Consider the following 13,918-nt stretch of genomic DNA (forward strand, 5'->3'; position numbering starts at 1 on the left):
GTGGGGTCCCTGTATTGATTGTGATGGGCGAGCTTGGAGACACATAGATGATTCTTGTGTTACAGTCTTTTCTTGGTCTCTCCGTCGGCCAAGTAGCTCCGATCATCCTCGCCTTCGACCGTCTGGAGAATGGTCTCCATCTCTTTCGTTTGCCGCTTCCATTCTTCCTGGTCATTCTTGGTCTCGCGGCGGAAGAGCTCCTCGTTTGGCTTCCGGTAGCTGCCACCCAGACGATCCCACAGAGTAGTGAATTGACCATAATTATAGTTGAAGTAAAGATGATGCATTGTGTGGCAGGCGGCCCCATTGACGACTGGGCTGTTGGCCACGTATTCACCATCATGAATAAGTACAGTCCAGAGATTGATGAACCCGAAAAGGAAGACGTATGCAAGTTTCTGAAGGGGAAAGATGAAGGGGAAGACGTGATAGGGAACGCTCTGGGACCAGCCATCAAGCGGGTGAAAGGCGTGGGATGCGAAGGGACTGGGCATGATCCACTTGTGGTGAGGCTTGTGTAGTGTCTTGTAGATTAAGGGATGGTGCAAGCCACGGTGAATCCAGTAGATGCAAAGATCCGTAAAGGCAATGAATAGTGGGAATTGCAGGACGCTGTAGTAGGGGAAAGGCTCCTCATCAAAAGTATCGTAGAGTTTGGCGTAGCCACGGACTTCAGCGACTAAAAAGGGGGCCGTCAACAGTGACATGACCGGCATCGATTGCATTGTTTGCGCGATTTCCATGGGGATTTGATTCTTGAGAAACTTGGGGTGGCGAACAGTAGTCTTGTCCCAAATGAAGATGTACGAGAGTGTGGCACAAATGAAGTAGACAATCAGACCAAAGATCCTAATATCGTGACAGTCTCAGTTAGCAGTGAGAATGCGCGACAGGTGGGAGATCGCATCACATACCAGACGATCAGAAAAAAGCTGAGAAACTGACGATAGATGTTGTTCCTCGGCCAAGCGCTCAGGTAGGCGTATTTGCTGGGCTCCAGAGAGAACAGCTGCGTGGCCGGTTCATAGACGTAGGGTTCGGATGCACCGAAAAGAGACAGTGTGCTATTGGCAGCCGTGTTAACCCCTGGAATTGAGACAGAGGACGAGAGCGACAAAGGGAGGAGGGAGGAGTAGAGGCGATCACCAATGAAGGTGTCCCAAATTTCGAGGGCGATATCCATAATTGTGTCCTGATCGCCACAGGGGAATGGTGAACGGAGACAGAGAGAGATGATGGCTCTCGACAGTAACAACCGTCCACAAGGATTAGAAGACCTTCGCTGGGGAATCGAGTAGAAGATAGAGACGAAGGAAGTATGGTTTTCAGGGACCTTAAATGAAAGGAAAGGGAAAGAACAAAAAGAGGAGAGGGGGGGGGGGAATGAGGGGGAGGAGGAGTACGGTAGTAGGAATTAGGAAGAGTTAGAAAATGAAAGAGGGAAGAAGAGGTACTGTAGTACGGAGCCAAAAGTAGGGGTAAATTTAGTTTGCCGTGAAGAGTAAGTTAATACCTAGCTAGTTAGAAGAAATAATGCAGGCACCGGTGGAGTATCCGATACAAGGAACGCCAATCAACTTAATGGTCTGTTCAGGACGGAGGGATCACACCAGAGCGGAACAAACCCAACCGCTCGTCATCGATAATGTTGCTGGCTATTCGCCTCTAGTGGGAACGGAGTATACAAGTAAACCCAAAATATAATAGGTATGTTCATGGATTGAGCACATGTATGTATCTATAATCTTATAATAGACTCACTTATGCACCAAGCCAGCTTAGGCTTTCTAAAAAAAAGAAAAAGAAAAAGTAAAAGTAAAAGTAAACCAGATGCAAGTGGATGTTGATGATACTCTTTAATAAATGTCAAGCGAGTTAAGCCTGCTAAGTACTGGCGCGACTATATACCTACGGTAGTTACTTGTAGTATCACTAGCCGCGAGCAATCCTCCTCAACTCAGACAGGTTACCAAGATCAATGATACTGATAATCCGTCAAGTCTTGCCCGTCAAGCCGAATGAAAAAGCTGATCTGGTCAATAAGAGATTAATTCTTAACAGTTGACCACCGAGTACTGAGCCATTGATACAACAGTGCTTGCTGCTCCGTAGCCGGCCAAGAAATGGTTGGTCAACTGGCCAGCAGCGCTTGGTTTGTGTCCGGAGCTGCAGCCGCTCGCTTGGAGCGGCAAACATGGGTGGCGATTGGGTAGCGGGGATATCCCAGCGGAGTTCCGTACTTTGCCTAAACCGAACTGTCACCTCATCTGAATCGACACCCTTCTCCTCCAGGCTCCTCCAGGCTCCTCCTCCTCCTCCTACCTCAGCCTCAGAAACTCAACCACCCGCTCCCTCATTTCATCCACCACTTCCTACCATTTCACCCTCCCCCACCCCCAAACCCACCACCACATCATATTCAATTCATTTACAATCACCCTGACCCCTCCCCTCCCTTGTCCCACTTCTCTTCTCCTCAATTACCTCTCCCTCAGCTTCACCTCTACCTCGATCGGTTCCAAAGCTGATCCCCTTTTTCTTTATCATCGAAACCTTGATCTCAACTTAAGCTCACTACTGCGCCAAATCCTTCAGGGCGCGCTGTAATGTGGCTGCGTTGACTGATTACCCTTTTTCAGTCTCTGTGGCCCTGTCACCAAAACCTGTTATCCTCGTCGTCCATCACAGACAACAAACAACAGATATAACCGTTAGGCGGAGCAAATTGACTTTCTTGCTTCTCTCATCCCACCGCATCCTCCCTCTTTCTTCTCCCCTTCGCTCTCTCACCTGGGTTTTCTTTGCCTTTTGTCCTCGTGTTTCTCCCCGAAAATCGATCTGTCAGAGTCGTTTCTTTGGCTTCTTCACGCGAAAGCACTGAAACATAATTGTGCGCTATGTATAACACTCATCGCGGGATGGTTCCCGCTCCCAACTCTCGCCTGACAGAGTTGTTGGACCAGCTCCGTCAGGAATTTGAGAACCAATCCAGAAGCACTGGCGAGTTTGAACACCAATGTACGTCTGGCCTTTCTTTATTTTAACGTGGCTCCCTGCATTGGTTCTGCGACCAACTATCTCCCTTACCTCCTCGATCGCGTTACAACGATCTACTGGAGGGGAAATCGGAGGGAATTAGAAACATAACTGACATAGGGCCACTTCCTCGAGGTGCCGCTTGCTAATTGAATGTCTAGTAACCGGACAGCTGCAGGAAATGGAAATGATCCGGCAAAAAATCTTTCAGCTGGAGCAGACGCAAGTGAAGATGAAGAACGAGTGCGTGACCTATCACATCCGGGGATTACTTTGAGTGCGCATGACACAAGGAAAGCTAATGCCTGTTGCTTCGCAGCTATGAAGCGGAAATTCGAGTGCTGCGACACGAGCTTGAGTCTCGCGGTGTCCAACCCGTCTCATCGCATATCACCGGCCCTGCCCAGCACACTGGCCCTTCCCAGGCGCCGCCGCCTGCCTTGGGTCATGGTCCGAGCAACTTGTTCGGCGGTATCATGACCAATCAAGGAGGTAGTGGCCCCGGTCTTGCCCCTCCCCCTCCCCAGGATCAGCAGCCTCCCCAGCATACTCTTCAACAACCTGCTGCCGCGGCTCAGCAAGGAGCGCCGCAACCACCACAGAGCTCGTTCGGAGGATATCAACCTGGTGCTGCTGTGAACGGTACGTTGCAACTTGGCATTGGAAACAGAACTCCTAGTGACTAACTTGGCTGTGCCTTACCATTGTCCAGGCTATGGACCCCCTCCTCCACCTGCTGCCTCCCCAGGTCCTGGTAAGCGGCCTCGCGCCCCTCCTGGCCCGGCTACCCCCCAGCAGACTCATCAGCTCGCTTATCCCGACCCACGCGTCTCCCCGCAACTGGCTCGGCCGACCCCTCCTACTCAGTCATTGGTCCGCGATCGCCCTGGGAACATGCTCGCCAACTGGAACCCCGACGAGCTACCGGCTTCACAGAAGCGGGAGGGCGCTGATTGGTATGCTGTGTTCAACCCGGAAGTGCAGCGCGTACTAGATGTCGAACTTGTCCATCATCTCGTCCATGACAGCGTCGTCTGCTGTGTCAGGTTTAGCCGAGATGGCAAATACCTTGCCACTGGCTGTAACCGTCAGGCACAGATTTACGATGTTACTAGCGGTCAGGTTGTCGCCACTCTGCAAGACGAAACAGTCGATAAGAACGGCGATTTGTACATTCGCAGCGTTTGCTTCAGTCCGGATGGCAAGTATCTTGCTACGGGTGCGGAAGACAAACAGATTCGGGTACGTCTAGCTCTGCATCATCCTTAGGAGGCGAAAGCCTGCCTGGCAGCATCGCCTTTCCAGCCCTACTCATCCTCCTTGTTTACTGCGCATGAGCTTTGTTTTCTCCCCTTGGCCCAACCGCCCGGAACTTGCTATATGTTACGGATTCGCCTACAAAAGGCAATTGGCCAAACCCACCTACTACAGAAGCTAATTAATGTTTTCCAGGTTTGGGACATCAGTTCTCGGACTATCAAGCACGTTTTCAGTGGCCACGAGCAGGACATCTACTCTCTGGACTTTGCGGGCAATGGCCGCTATATTGCTTCCGGCAGTGGAGATAAGACTGTCCGTCTTTGGGACATTCTCGACGGCAAGTTAGTTTACACCCTGAGCATTGAAGATGGTGTGACCACTGTGGCCATGTCACCTGATGGTCATTACGTCGCTGCGGGTTCCCTCGACAAGAGCGTTCGGGTCTGGGATACGACCACCGGCTACCTTGTGGAGCGCCTGGAAAATCCTGATGGCCACAAGGATAGTGTCTACTCAGTCGCATTTGCACCCAACGGTAGAGACCTCGTCAGTGGCAGTCTCGATAAAACCATCAAGCTCTGGGAGCTCAATGTTCCCCGTGGCGCGTACCCGGGGAGTGGAGTCAAAGGCGGAAAATGTGTCCGTACCTTTGAGGGTCACAAGGTAATTTGTCTTTCTGCTATCACCGCAGCTTTGTAGTAGCTAACTTTAAGGTCAGGATTTTGTGCTCAGTGTTTGCTTGACCCCTGATGGCCACTGGGTTATGAGTGGCTCCAAGGATAGAGGCGTCCAATTCTGGGATCCAATCACTGGCAACGCACAGATGATGCTTCAAGGTCATAAAAACTCAGGTACGTTCTCCCGACGATACGTTCTCCCGAGCAACCTTGCTATTTGGTGTGCTTCCTAACTGACCCCTTTTCTAGTCATTTCTGTGGCTCCTAGTCCCACCAACAATCTATTCGCTACAGGCAGCGGTGATATGCGGGCAAGAATCTGGAGGTAAGTCCCAGTACCCGTGATAATAAGATCAGCATTATGAGACGGAGGGTTTCCCACCTGTTTGATACCTTTCATGAGCGTTGCTAATCATTCGGGTCTTTCCTCTTCTTTTCTCTTCCAGATACTCTACGTACACCGGACGGTAATTGGGCTAAACATGGGAAAGCCTTGGCGCAAATGTGAAATGTCTTCTGTCTTCGTAACTGCTGTTCTTGCCTTGATTTTGAAACCTGCTGCTCCTCGCTTCGTTCTGCTTCAGGGTGTTTGCGTTGCCGAAGGATGATCGCGTCCTTCCCCGACTCCCGCGCGCGGTTGGGTAAGTGGCCATCCTACAGGGCTGGTCTTTGGCCTCCAAAAGCGCAGCCCAATAACCAAAAGCGAAATCAGTCTACGGGCTGTGTTGGTAGTAGTCACCCGCTGAATTTCCGGTAATGAATTTGTCTTCAAAAGAGGCTAATTGCCTTAATGATGAAAGCACTGTGAATCGTGAATGATATATGTGTAGACTTCATGCTACCTACATGATAGCTTGGGGAGGGTGGCACAACTGGCCATAACAGGCGACTTCGAGGGAGCTACCTCGTTTTCGAATCAGATACACAATAGTCTAGTATATGCTCTGGACTTTACTACTGATCGACAATAGCTATAACCCGAAGCAGGCTGCAAACCCTAATGTCTTGCTGGTCTGTCTTTCTGCAACAGTGCACTCTGCAGGAATATTCACCACAAGGGAAAAGAAGATGTAAATTAGTCTTATCGCTTGAGTTCCAGCACATGGGTGCGGGATTTGAAAGTAAGATCAGGATCTATAGCCTTTTTTCCGGAAACCAGATATGTCTTTCGTTTTCTTTGGGAGGGGGCAAAACACCCCGGGCCCCCCTTGGAGAGATTCTGAGACTGCATCGAGCACTGGTGTCAAGCCACGATTCATGTGCAGGTGTATGTCAGCACAGGTCCATAGGGGGTTGATCGGTTGATCTGAAGTTAAACACTAAATGGGGCTGCCATCAAGCATTCAGCTTATGGAGATGACGCAAAACCCCTGCTAAAACATTGCTGAACTAAACCACGAAACCACGCTGACGTCTAGGTTCCGTATCTTGGCTACCTGAAAAAACACGCACCACAACTGCCGGTTGACAACCCAGCTGGGGTGTCGAGCCCATTTGGCCAATGCAGGGACAGTCAGCACCTACATATTTAATAAGTCAATTACGAAGTATGATTCTAGTTTTCCCTCCAAAGCACATTCAATACGAGTCTGTGTGTCCGGTAGGGACGGAAGATCTCCAGTACGTCCAGTACAAAGTGCTGGCCCCAACTTCGCGATGGGGTTGGTATGCTCTATCCAAACTGTGGCATTAGCAATATACTGTAAATATTATACTGTACACTGTACTGTACAAGGTATTTGGGGAGGGGCGATGGGATTAATATGAGTATTTCATGGCTGAGATTGTTAGCACACAAGTGGCCTAGTTAGTAGCGTTAGTCGCGGAGTTAGAACAAACAAATGGAGAGATTCTATGGCGTTCACGAGGGATTGCCAAAAAAAATACAGGAAGATGAAGGGCGTTGAATGATCGACTCGGGAGTCTAAATTACTAGGTATTAACTGGTGTACTCCGTAGATACCTGCTCCTAAGAGTCTGGCATGAGGGGGATGCCAATCAACTCGTGTCTCGGTGGCGGCAAAAGTTTGGAGGAGCCATTGGCGGCTGATTTCCATCCCGGCCTGGCTTTGTGATGACTACTACCTACCTTACTAGGTAGTACCTAGTAATAGCCTGGTGGAGGTAGGTACCTAGGTAGGTACCCCTCCCTACTGTAAGTGTTGAAGACGCCCGAGCGAGGATAGAATAATGAAGCGGAAGAATGACGCGGTATGAGTGAATGGAATGATAAAGGGTAACTAATTGGATTGATCTTGATTCTCAATATGAAGCTATTCGTAAAAGGATTGTTGAGAGGGAGGAGGAGAAGAAGGAGGGAGAGGAGGATATCCCCCAACCAGGCCACCGCTTGCCCAATAAGGAAGGCACCACCTCCACCCTTGCACTTGCTACCTCAGTGTCTTACCTGGCATATCGGCGATAACAGCTGAGGGCTTTTGCTCTTTGCTGATTGTCCTACGCACATGGAGAAAATAGTGGTTGCTACAATTACACTAATGCATTGTACATCCACGCAGATCGTGCATGAACTACTCCTGATGTCAGGTTACTTGGAGACCACAAGTAAAGTAAGTGGTCAGAGGCTAAATTAGGAAGTTAGAGATTACTGTAGTATAGCGTGCATGAATAGGTCAAATTGCAAGTCGAACTTCCTACAGACAGAGGGAGATAGGGTTGAAGAGTCAAATAAGAAGAATGGATGAAGAGCAAAAAAAAGCTGCTTGGCTCATGATTTTAGAGGATGTTGATCGGGGTCGAATGTATTGTATCATTGCCTTGTGACGTATCCAGGGGAATGGTCCTTCTTTTGCCTCCAGATTGCGTCTTCTTGTCCTGTTTGCCTGTCTACATACTCATGTAGACCGCAGATCAGCCGCCAGCGGTAATATTAGCCAGAAATTCAATGACCACCGGAGATGAGACAACGCATCGTCCTATTTTTCAGATTGATGGTTCGCTAACTCTATGGAGCACAGTCTCCGTACATCTGGGCTTGCTCCAGTGTTGAGACGGAGCTTTCAGCATGGAAGGACCAAGAGCTCCTCGTTTTCATTCCCCCAACCCGGACTCCGAATGGATCCTCATACCGTGAGGCTAGAAGAAAGAACCCCACAGCACAGGGAAGGGTCAATAGTACAGTACTGTACATACGTACTTGACAATCCCAAGATAAAGAAGGCCCGGCCCGTCACTACTTTTTTTCTTTTCTTTTCTTTTTCTTTCTTTTTTTAAACCAACACTCAATCGAGATTGCTAAGGTATTCCAATAGATCGATCGTACCCTTTTCTCATAGAGGCCATGTAAGAGTAATTATCACCACTTGATCAAGCATCCACCTTCTTTCACTCAACAGTGAGATTCGCCCTTAGGACTCTAACCAGGGCCCTTTAAAGCACGAGCATCGTTACTCGGTACCTTATTGTTATCCTGACTCGGGGAAAGGAGGATAAATATATACCTAATTATGGCGGGTATTGGTTTACTGGTTGCAGCATGATGACTACTCTGTAGTTACTGTCCATCATTCCAAGTTATAGGTCCCATATCCCGAGCTGTCACTCGACATGAGGAGCCAAGGCAACGGAGCTTTACCTACGATAGCCTTGAGTGGCCAAGAAGGAGAGACCCTCCCCGCAGTGTCCACGAAGTGATCAAGAAAAGTCCATGGCGGACAATAATGGAAGGGGAGGATGGACGAAGGGAAGGGGGTTTGGGCGGGAAGGATATTGGCAGGCAGACAATTCCTTGTCGCCAGTCGCGGCTGTCGCAAGTTTTTTTCAATTTGCCCAAATGTTTTTTTCTGTCGAATTCTTGTTTTATTTTTACACAATAACGAATAAAATAAATTGGTTTCAATTTTGCTTGCGGTGTCTCGACTAGTCTACGTGCTTAGGCTAAAGCATAGTGGTGGGTGGAGTGGAGCAGCGAATGAGCCCTCTCTAAAACTCAAGTGCACGGGGAAGAGGAAATGACAAGGCCTGGGGCCCTGGGGGCCTGGGGGCCTGGGGTTGGTGGACCTGAACTTTGAAGGCTGCACGAAGGCTGAAGGAAGGCTGAATGAGTAGTAGGTACAATACTGTACGAAATACTAAATTAGTAGGTAACTTACTAGATAGACCATGCATGTACTTTACTCCGTGGTCTGTCTACGGAGTGCTCCATGGGTACTCCGTAGGTAAGTAATTGATCGCCTGCGGGCGGTCCGTCCTCGGGATCTCCTGTCTAATTTCTCTTCTACTCCACCCAGCAAGAAACACATCAGCTTCATGTCAGTGGTTTGCTCACTATAGACTACGAACAGTCTACTGCTAATACGAGTAAGTAGAGTTGGCATACCTCAGAGTCTGATGCTGATGAGCAGCAGCACAACCCCGTTCTTGACTTTGAGAATTCAATCCCATAATTGACATCGCCGCCGCCTCTGCCATGATCTACATACAATCAATCAGGTGATGATCGTGATCCTTCGAGCTCCCGAGGGATCCAAGCTCTAAACAAGCCCCCATTCGCCGAGATAGATCCCGATAGCCCAGGTAGGGGCCTGCGTAAATGACTGGGGTATCCTAGCTGTTCCAAGAACCGCGCAGTTGCGATACGAGAAACTTGATCTACTGTTAGGTAAGCAGCATGGCAGTCGAGAGTGAAAAGAGACAATGTCTTATCTTCATAAACGAGGGCTGTCATACCTCGCTATTCCGGTCTCAAAACAAACATGCTCGGAGCCTGGGATAGTCTTCCGTCGTCTCTAATACTACGGAATACGCAGTAACTTACTAGTCAGGTACAGGACTATGATTACCTTAAACCAAGCTACTACTACCGGTACTACTACTACTCATAAATGAACCTGTGTCAAAAGCTACATATTCCGCACCGCCTATTTGTGCGGAGGAGGGTCGACACCACGGAGTATCACTATGATGAGTATGTTCATACATACTTTACATACATAGTCATACGTACTGAATATGTGCCGTGTGCCTGTGACTCTATACAGTGTACTCTAACCGCTGCTAGCAAGAAAAAAAGAAAGAGAAAAAAAAGTGGAAAGCAAAAAATGAAAAATAAAAAAAAGAAGGATAAAACCTCCGTATCCTTCAATGCGGTGTGTGATAGTCAGTCAGCCCGATCGGAAGGTCACCACACATTCCGCGATTGGGCCAAAGTGTCCACGAGTACGGAGTACTCCGTACAGTAACTTACATGGTACTGGGTAGTCAGTCACGGCGTTCACCATGCAGCCCTCAAAAGGACCAAATTTTCGCCCCAGTAATGTCTGAGGTGCGAACGGGGCCAAAACAACAGAAGCAGATGGGTGAGAAAGTGAGAGAAAAGCTAGAGTAAGCAGAAGGTAGAGTGGAATAGATGAAAATTAAATAAAGTGAACAAATAATAATGGAAGCAGAAAAAATGTTCATCAGCCTCGAAGGCCTGGATCTTACCTACAATTTTGTACCCTGGGCAATCATCATCGATCTTCCCGTCTACAGACCACACTATTATCTTAGCAGGTAGGTAGGTACTGTAACTACATGTATGTATGTACACCACCTCAGGTAAACTCGAACCGCAATGATGGAACCAGTTTAATGCAATGTACGGAGTACTTACTCTAATACTGCACAGCCATTTATCTCAACCTCCAAGTACTGTACATTCTGACAAACTGGACAGGGCGAGGCGAAATTGAGATGGAGAAAACAATGCGACAAACCGAAGCATGGTACGGGCACAGCTGAGAGGCACTAAGTTACAGAGGAATTAGAGGAATTAGATAAGTTTATGTTAGTTAACTAACTTACTAACCGTGGACTAGGTACTTTACCTACTCAGTAACCAAGTCACAAGTGCTTAAGTTGCTGCACCACCCATGTTCTGCGATCCTGCATATGATTTCAATCAGGATCTTTGTCTTGTTCTTGGTTCTTCTTGATCGTCTTCTGTTTCTTGTTCCTGCTCGTCTCTTCTCTTTTTCTTCTATTATTTACCATTTGGTTACCATAATTAGTATTTTCTCCATTATTTCCAACACCCGCCATTCTCGCCCCCATCCTCTCCCCCCCACTGAGTGAGCCTTTCTCTCTCTGGATTTTACCTCTTACCTACCTAGGTAATAATGTATTTTCTGACTGACATGCATCCATGCATCCATCCGTACGACTTACATACATACATACATACATACATACATACATCCATACATCCATACATCCATACATACACACATACATACATACATGCAGCATTCATACATCCATACATGATGTGTACGGATGGATATACCTATCAATCTTTCTTCGACTCCGACCATGCCCTCCATTCAGCTACCTAGACCAGGTACCAATCAACAGGCTAGATCCCTGTCGATTTCCCACCCCGCTGCTTCCACTTCTCTGGGACACTAAGAAGGGGGGTGGGCGGGATTGACTTGTATATCTAGTTCTAGATCGCCATCTCTCCAGCTGTTCTCAGCTGTCAAAACAGGCGAAAAGAAAAGACCGAGAAAGAGAGAAAGAGAGTGAGAGTGAGAGTGAAAGTATTTTCAATAAGCTTCGCCAAAACAAATCTCAAGGCCAAAAGTGAAGGAAAAAAAATTAATTCTCTAGGTAAGGTTCCGAAGAGGTATCAATCTTGACCCAGCCGTTTTCTGGCTCGCTGCACAATCACCTATTCTTTTTGTCAAACGCCTGAAGATAATCTCCCCCCCGGAGTATGAAGCAACATCTCTTGGTGAATAACTCATACTCATTGATTAGCGGGTCCCACGGCTGGCACTGATGCTATTGGGGTGACTCCACTGGCTGACAGCTACCAACGACTATTGGACATTCGACTACTTTTCTCGCTTCCTTGTCTCTTGCGAGAGCCCATGTAGACAAGCCGAGTCCAGGATCTACAGAAGGACATATCCCGTTTGGGGTGTTTCTCAAGGACTCCTCTCTCGCCCGATGCCTGCACCTTGAATCCAGCCTGTGCAATCAATCAGGATTCACATCCACCGGCTTGCGGTCTTTGCTTTTTTTGCCCTCATTCGAAATAAGCTGTTGGCCGTGAAATATAGCAAGGTAGTCTCAATCCTCACTACCTACAGCGCAAGAGAGGGCTATTTCCCTCGCCCAGCTATAATACAACCCCCTCCCCAACCAACCCAAGATCATCTTTGCCTATTCCTGTGCTCCATCCACAAAAGTCAGACAAGACCATAGCTAAAGGATTGCAGAGATAGCCCAGCCACCGGCGTCGGTCTTATTCTCGGCTTTTTGTCTCCCGGAAGAAGCTTCGAAAGCAGACAAGATTCAAAACGAGGCTCTGAGAGCCCAGGGCAATAGCCTCCAAAACCTTGACATCGATTTGAAGCGCTTACCGATATGGAGGCAGCGGAACCTGTATCCTACGAATTCCCAGGCCATGCTATCGGCGCCGTTGCACCCCGTCGGATGATGAACACCAACCTAGGCCATACTCTACCATTTTACACCAGCCCGACTGCTTCATTCCCTCTTTCTTTTCATCAACATTCGTCAGCGAGCTATGGCTTCGGACATGGCATGAATCAGCACCATCATCATCCACACCAGCATCACCACCACCACCAGCATCACCACCACCAGACTAGCTACCAGCATTACTTCGTAGCGGGCCAGCAACCCTTGAACTCCCAGCCGGTACGCCTCTCATCGGAGCCGCCCTCTATCCAGCCAATTCCAGAGATTCGACCGGCCAAGAACGCGGTCAGTCGGATGACGAAAGATGCCTCGGCCAGTATTGACCACAAGTCGAGCGTTCAGCAGCCATTGGGACAGCATCCGACGTCTGGAGGACCAGCACAGGGGAGAAGTCCATGCCCGAATGAAATCGAATTCTCAACCGAAGTAGACATCCTCATGAAAACGATACAATCAAAGGCCAGCACTCAGTCGGCAAACGTGCAGTCACTCCCGCCACTTCAGCAAATGACGCATGGAGTGAATCCAAGTACCTTCGCCCCTCAATATTCGATTTCAGCAGCCACGAACCCGCGCTGTACTGTGATTGTTGAAGATCAGCCACTGCGTTCAGGAAAGAAGCGCAAGTATGCTTGCACCCTTCCACATTGCGGCAAGAGTTTTGCGCAGAAGACACATTTGGACATCCACATGAGGGCCCACACAGGAGACAAGCCCTTTGTGAGCGAAACAACATCCTATCAAACCAATGGAATAGGCACTGACAACTGATCTGTAAGGTATGCAAAGAGCCCCTGTGTGGCCAGCGCTTCTCTCAACTTGGAAACCTGAAGGTAAGCCGCGCCTATGCCTTGATGCTGCTCGCCCATTCATGCAATGTCTAATTAGTTCTGTCGGTGGCTTTAGACCCACCAGCGACGCCATACAGGAGAGAAGCCATTTTCCTGTGAGATATGCCATAAACGATTTGCCCAGCGTGGCAATGTTCGCGCACACAAGATCACCCACCAACATGCAAAGCCTTTCACTTGCCTTCTGGACGACTGTGGTAAACAATTTACACAGTTGGGTAACCTAAAGGTGTGCCCTTCCATGATTCACCTTGCTGCTCGTAGAACTCATCTGGGCTGACTAAAGTGGTAGTCACATCAGAACAAATTCCATGCAGCAACCCTGAAAAATCTGACTCTGAAGTTCTCTCAGATGACGGATGCAGATAACATGAGCTCACAAGACCAGAAGCTCTGGGAATACTTTTCTACCTTGTACAAGAATAGTAACAAGGGCATCAAAGGCCGCGGAAAAGATCGCAGGATATCCCCGATTGCGAGATCCGAAACCAGGCCCGACACCCGCAGAAGGCTGCAGTCTCTTACTAACAGTGACGGAAAGGGGCGGCGCCCAAGTTATGGAGATACGTCGACCTATAACGGAGCTTCCAGTAGCGACGAAGAGGATGTTGGACCTTACTTCCTTGACAGGCAAGGACACTGACT

General features: G+C 48.7%; 3 protein-coding genes across 3 annotated transcripts; 2 read left to right on the forward strand and 1 right to left on the reverse strand.

Moving 5' to 3' along the window:
• Positions 1-59: 59 nt before the first annotated feature.
• BO95DRAFT_369598 (sterol desaturase family protein) lies at positions 60-1,183 on the reverse strand (the record flags this gene model as incomplete). The annotated part of the gene is made up of 2 exons (XM_025582874.1): positions 60-849; positions 915-1,183. The coding sequence occupies 2 exons, from the start codon at positions 1,181-1,183 to the stop codon at positions 60-62; spliced, it is 1,059 nt and encodes a 352-aa protein (XP_025439509.1).
• Positions 1,184-2,897: 1,714 nt separating this feature from the next.
• Positions 2,898-6,784, forward strand: rcoA (putative transcriptional repressor TupA/RocA; the record flags this gene model as incomplete). Its single annotated transcript, XM_025585141.1, is given in 13 exon segments — positions 2,898-3,018; positions 3,198-3,279; positions 3,356-3,678; positions 3,749-4,278; positions 4,489-4,959; positions 5,015-5,147; positions 5,223-5,298; positions 5,558-5,614; positions 5,945-5,984; positions 6,004-6,094; positions 6,133-6,240; positions 6,533-6,638; positions 6,709-6,784. 13 exon segments carry the CDS (start codon positions 2,898-2,900, stop codon positions 6,782-6,784), a joined length of 2,214 nt encoding a protein of 737 aa, XP_025439510.1.
• Positions 6,785-12,194: 5,410 nt separating this feature from the next.
• BO95DRAFT_419703 (C2H2-type zinc finger protein) lies at positions 12,195-13,916 on the forward strand (the record flags this gene model as incomplete). Its single annotated transcript, XM_025584506.1, has 4 exons — positions 12,195-13,142; positions 13,202-13,255; positions 13,329-13,502; positions 13,566-13,916. Exons 1-4 carry the CDS (start codon positions 12,345-12,347, stop codon positions 13,914-13,916), a joined length of 1,377 nt encoding a protein of 458 aa, XP_025439511.1. The 5' UTR covers positions 12,195-12,344.
• Positions 13,917-13,918: the final 2 nt, after the last annotated feature.

The sequence above is a fragment of the Aspergillus brunneoviolaceus genome (genome assembly GCF_003184695.1).
Source record: "Aspergillus brunneoviolaceus CBS 621.78 unplaced genomic scaffold BO95scaffold_59, whole genome shotgun sequence".
Taxonomy (NCBI): Eukaryota; Fungi; Ascomycota; class Eurotiomycetes; order Eurotiales; family Aspergillaceae; genus Aspergillus; species Aspergillus brunneoviolaceus.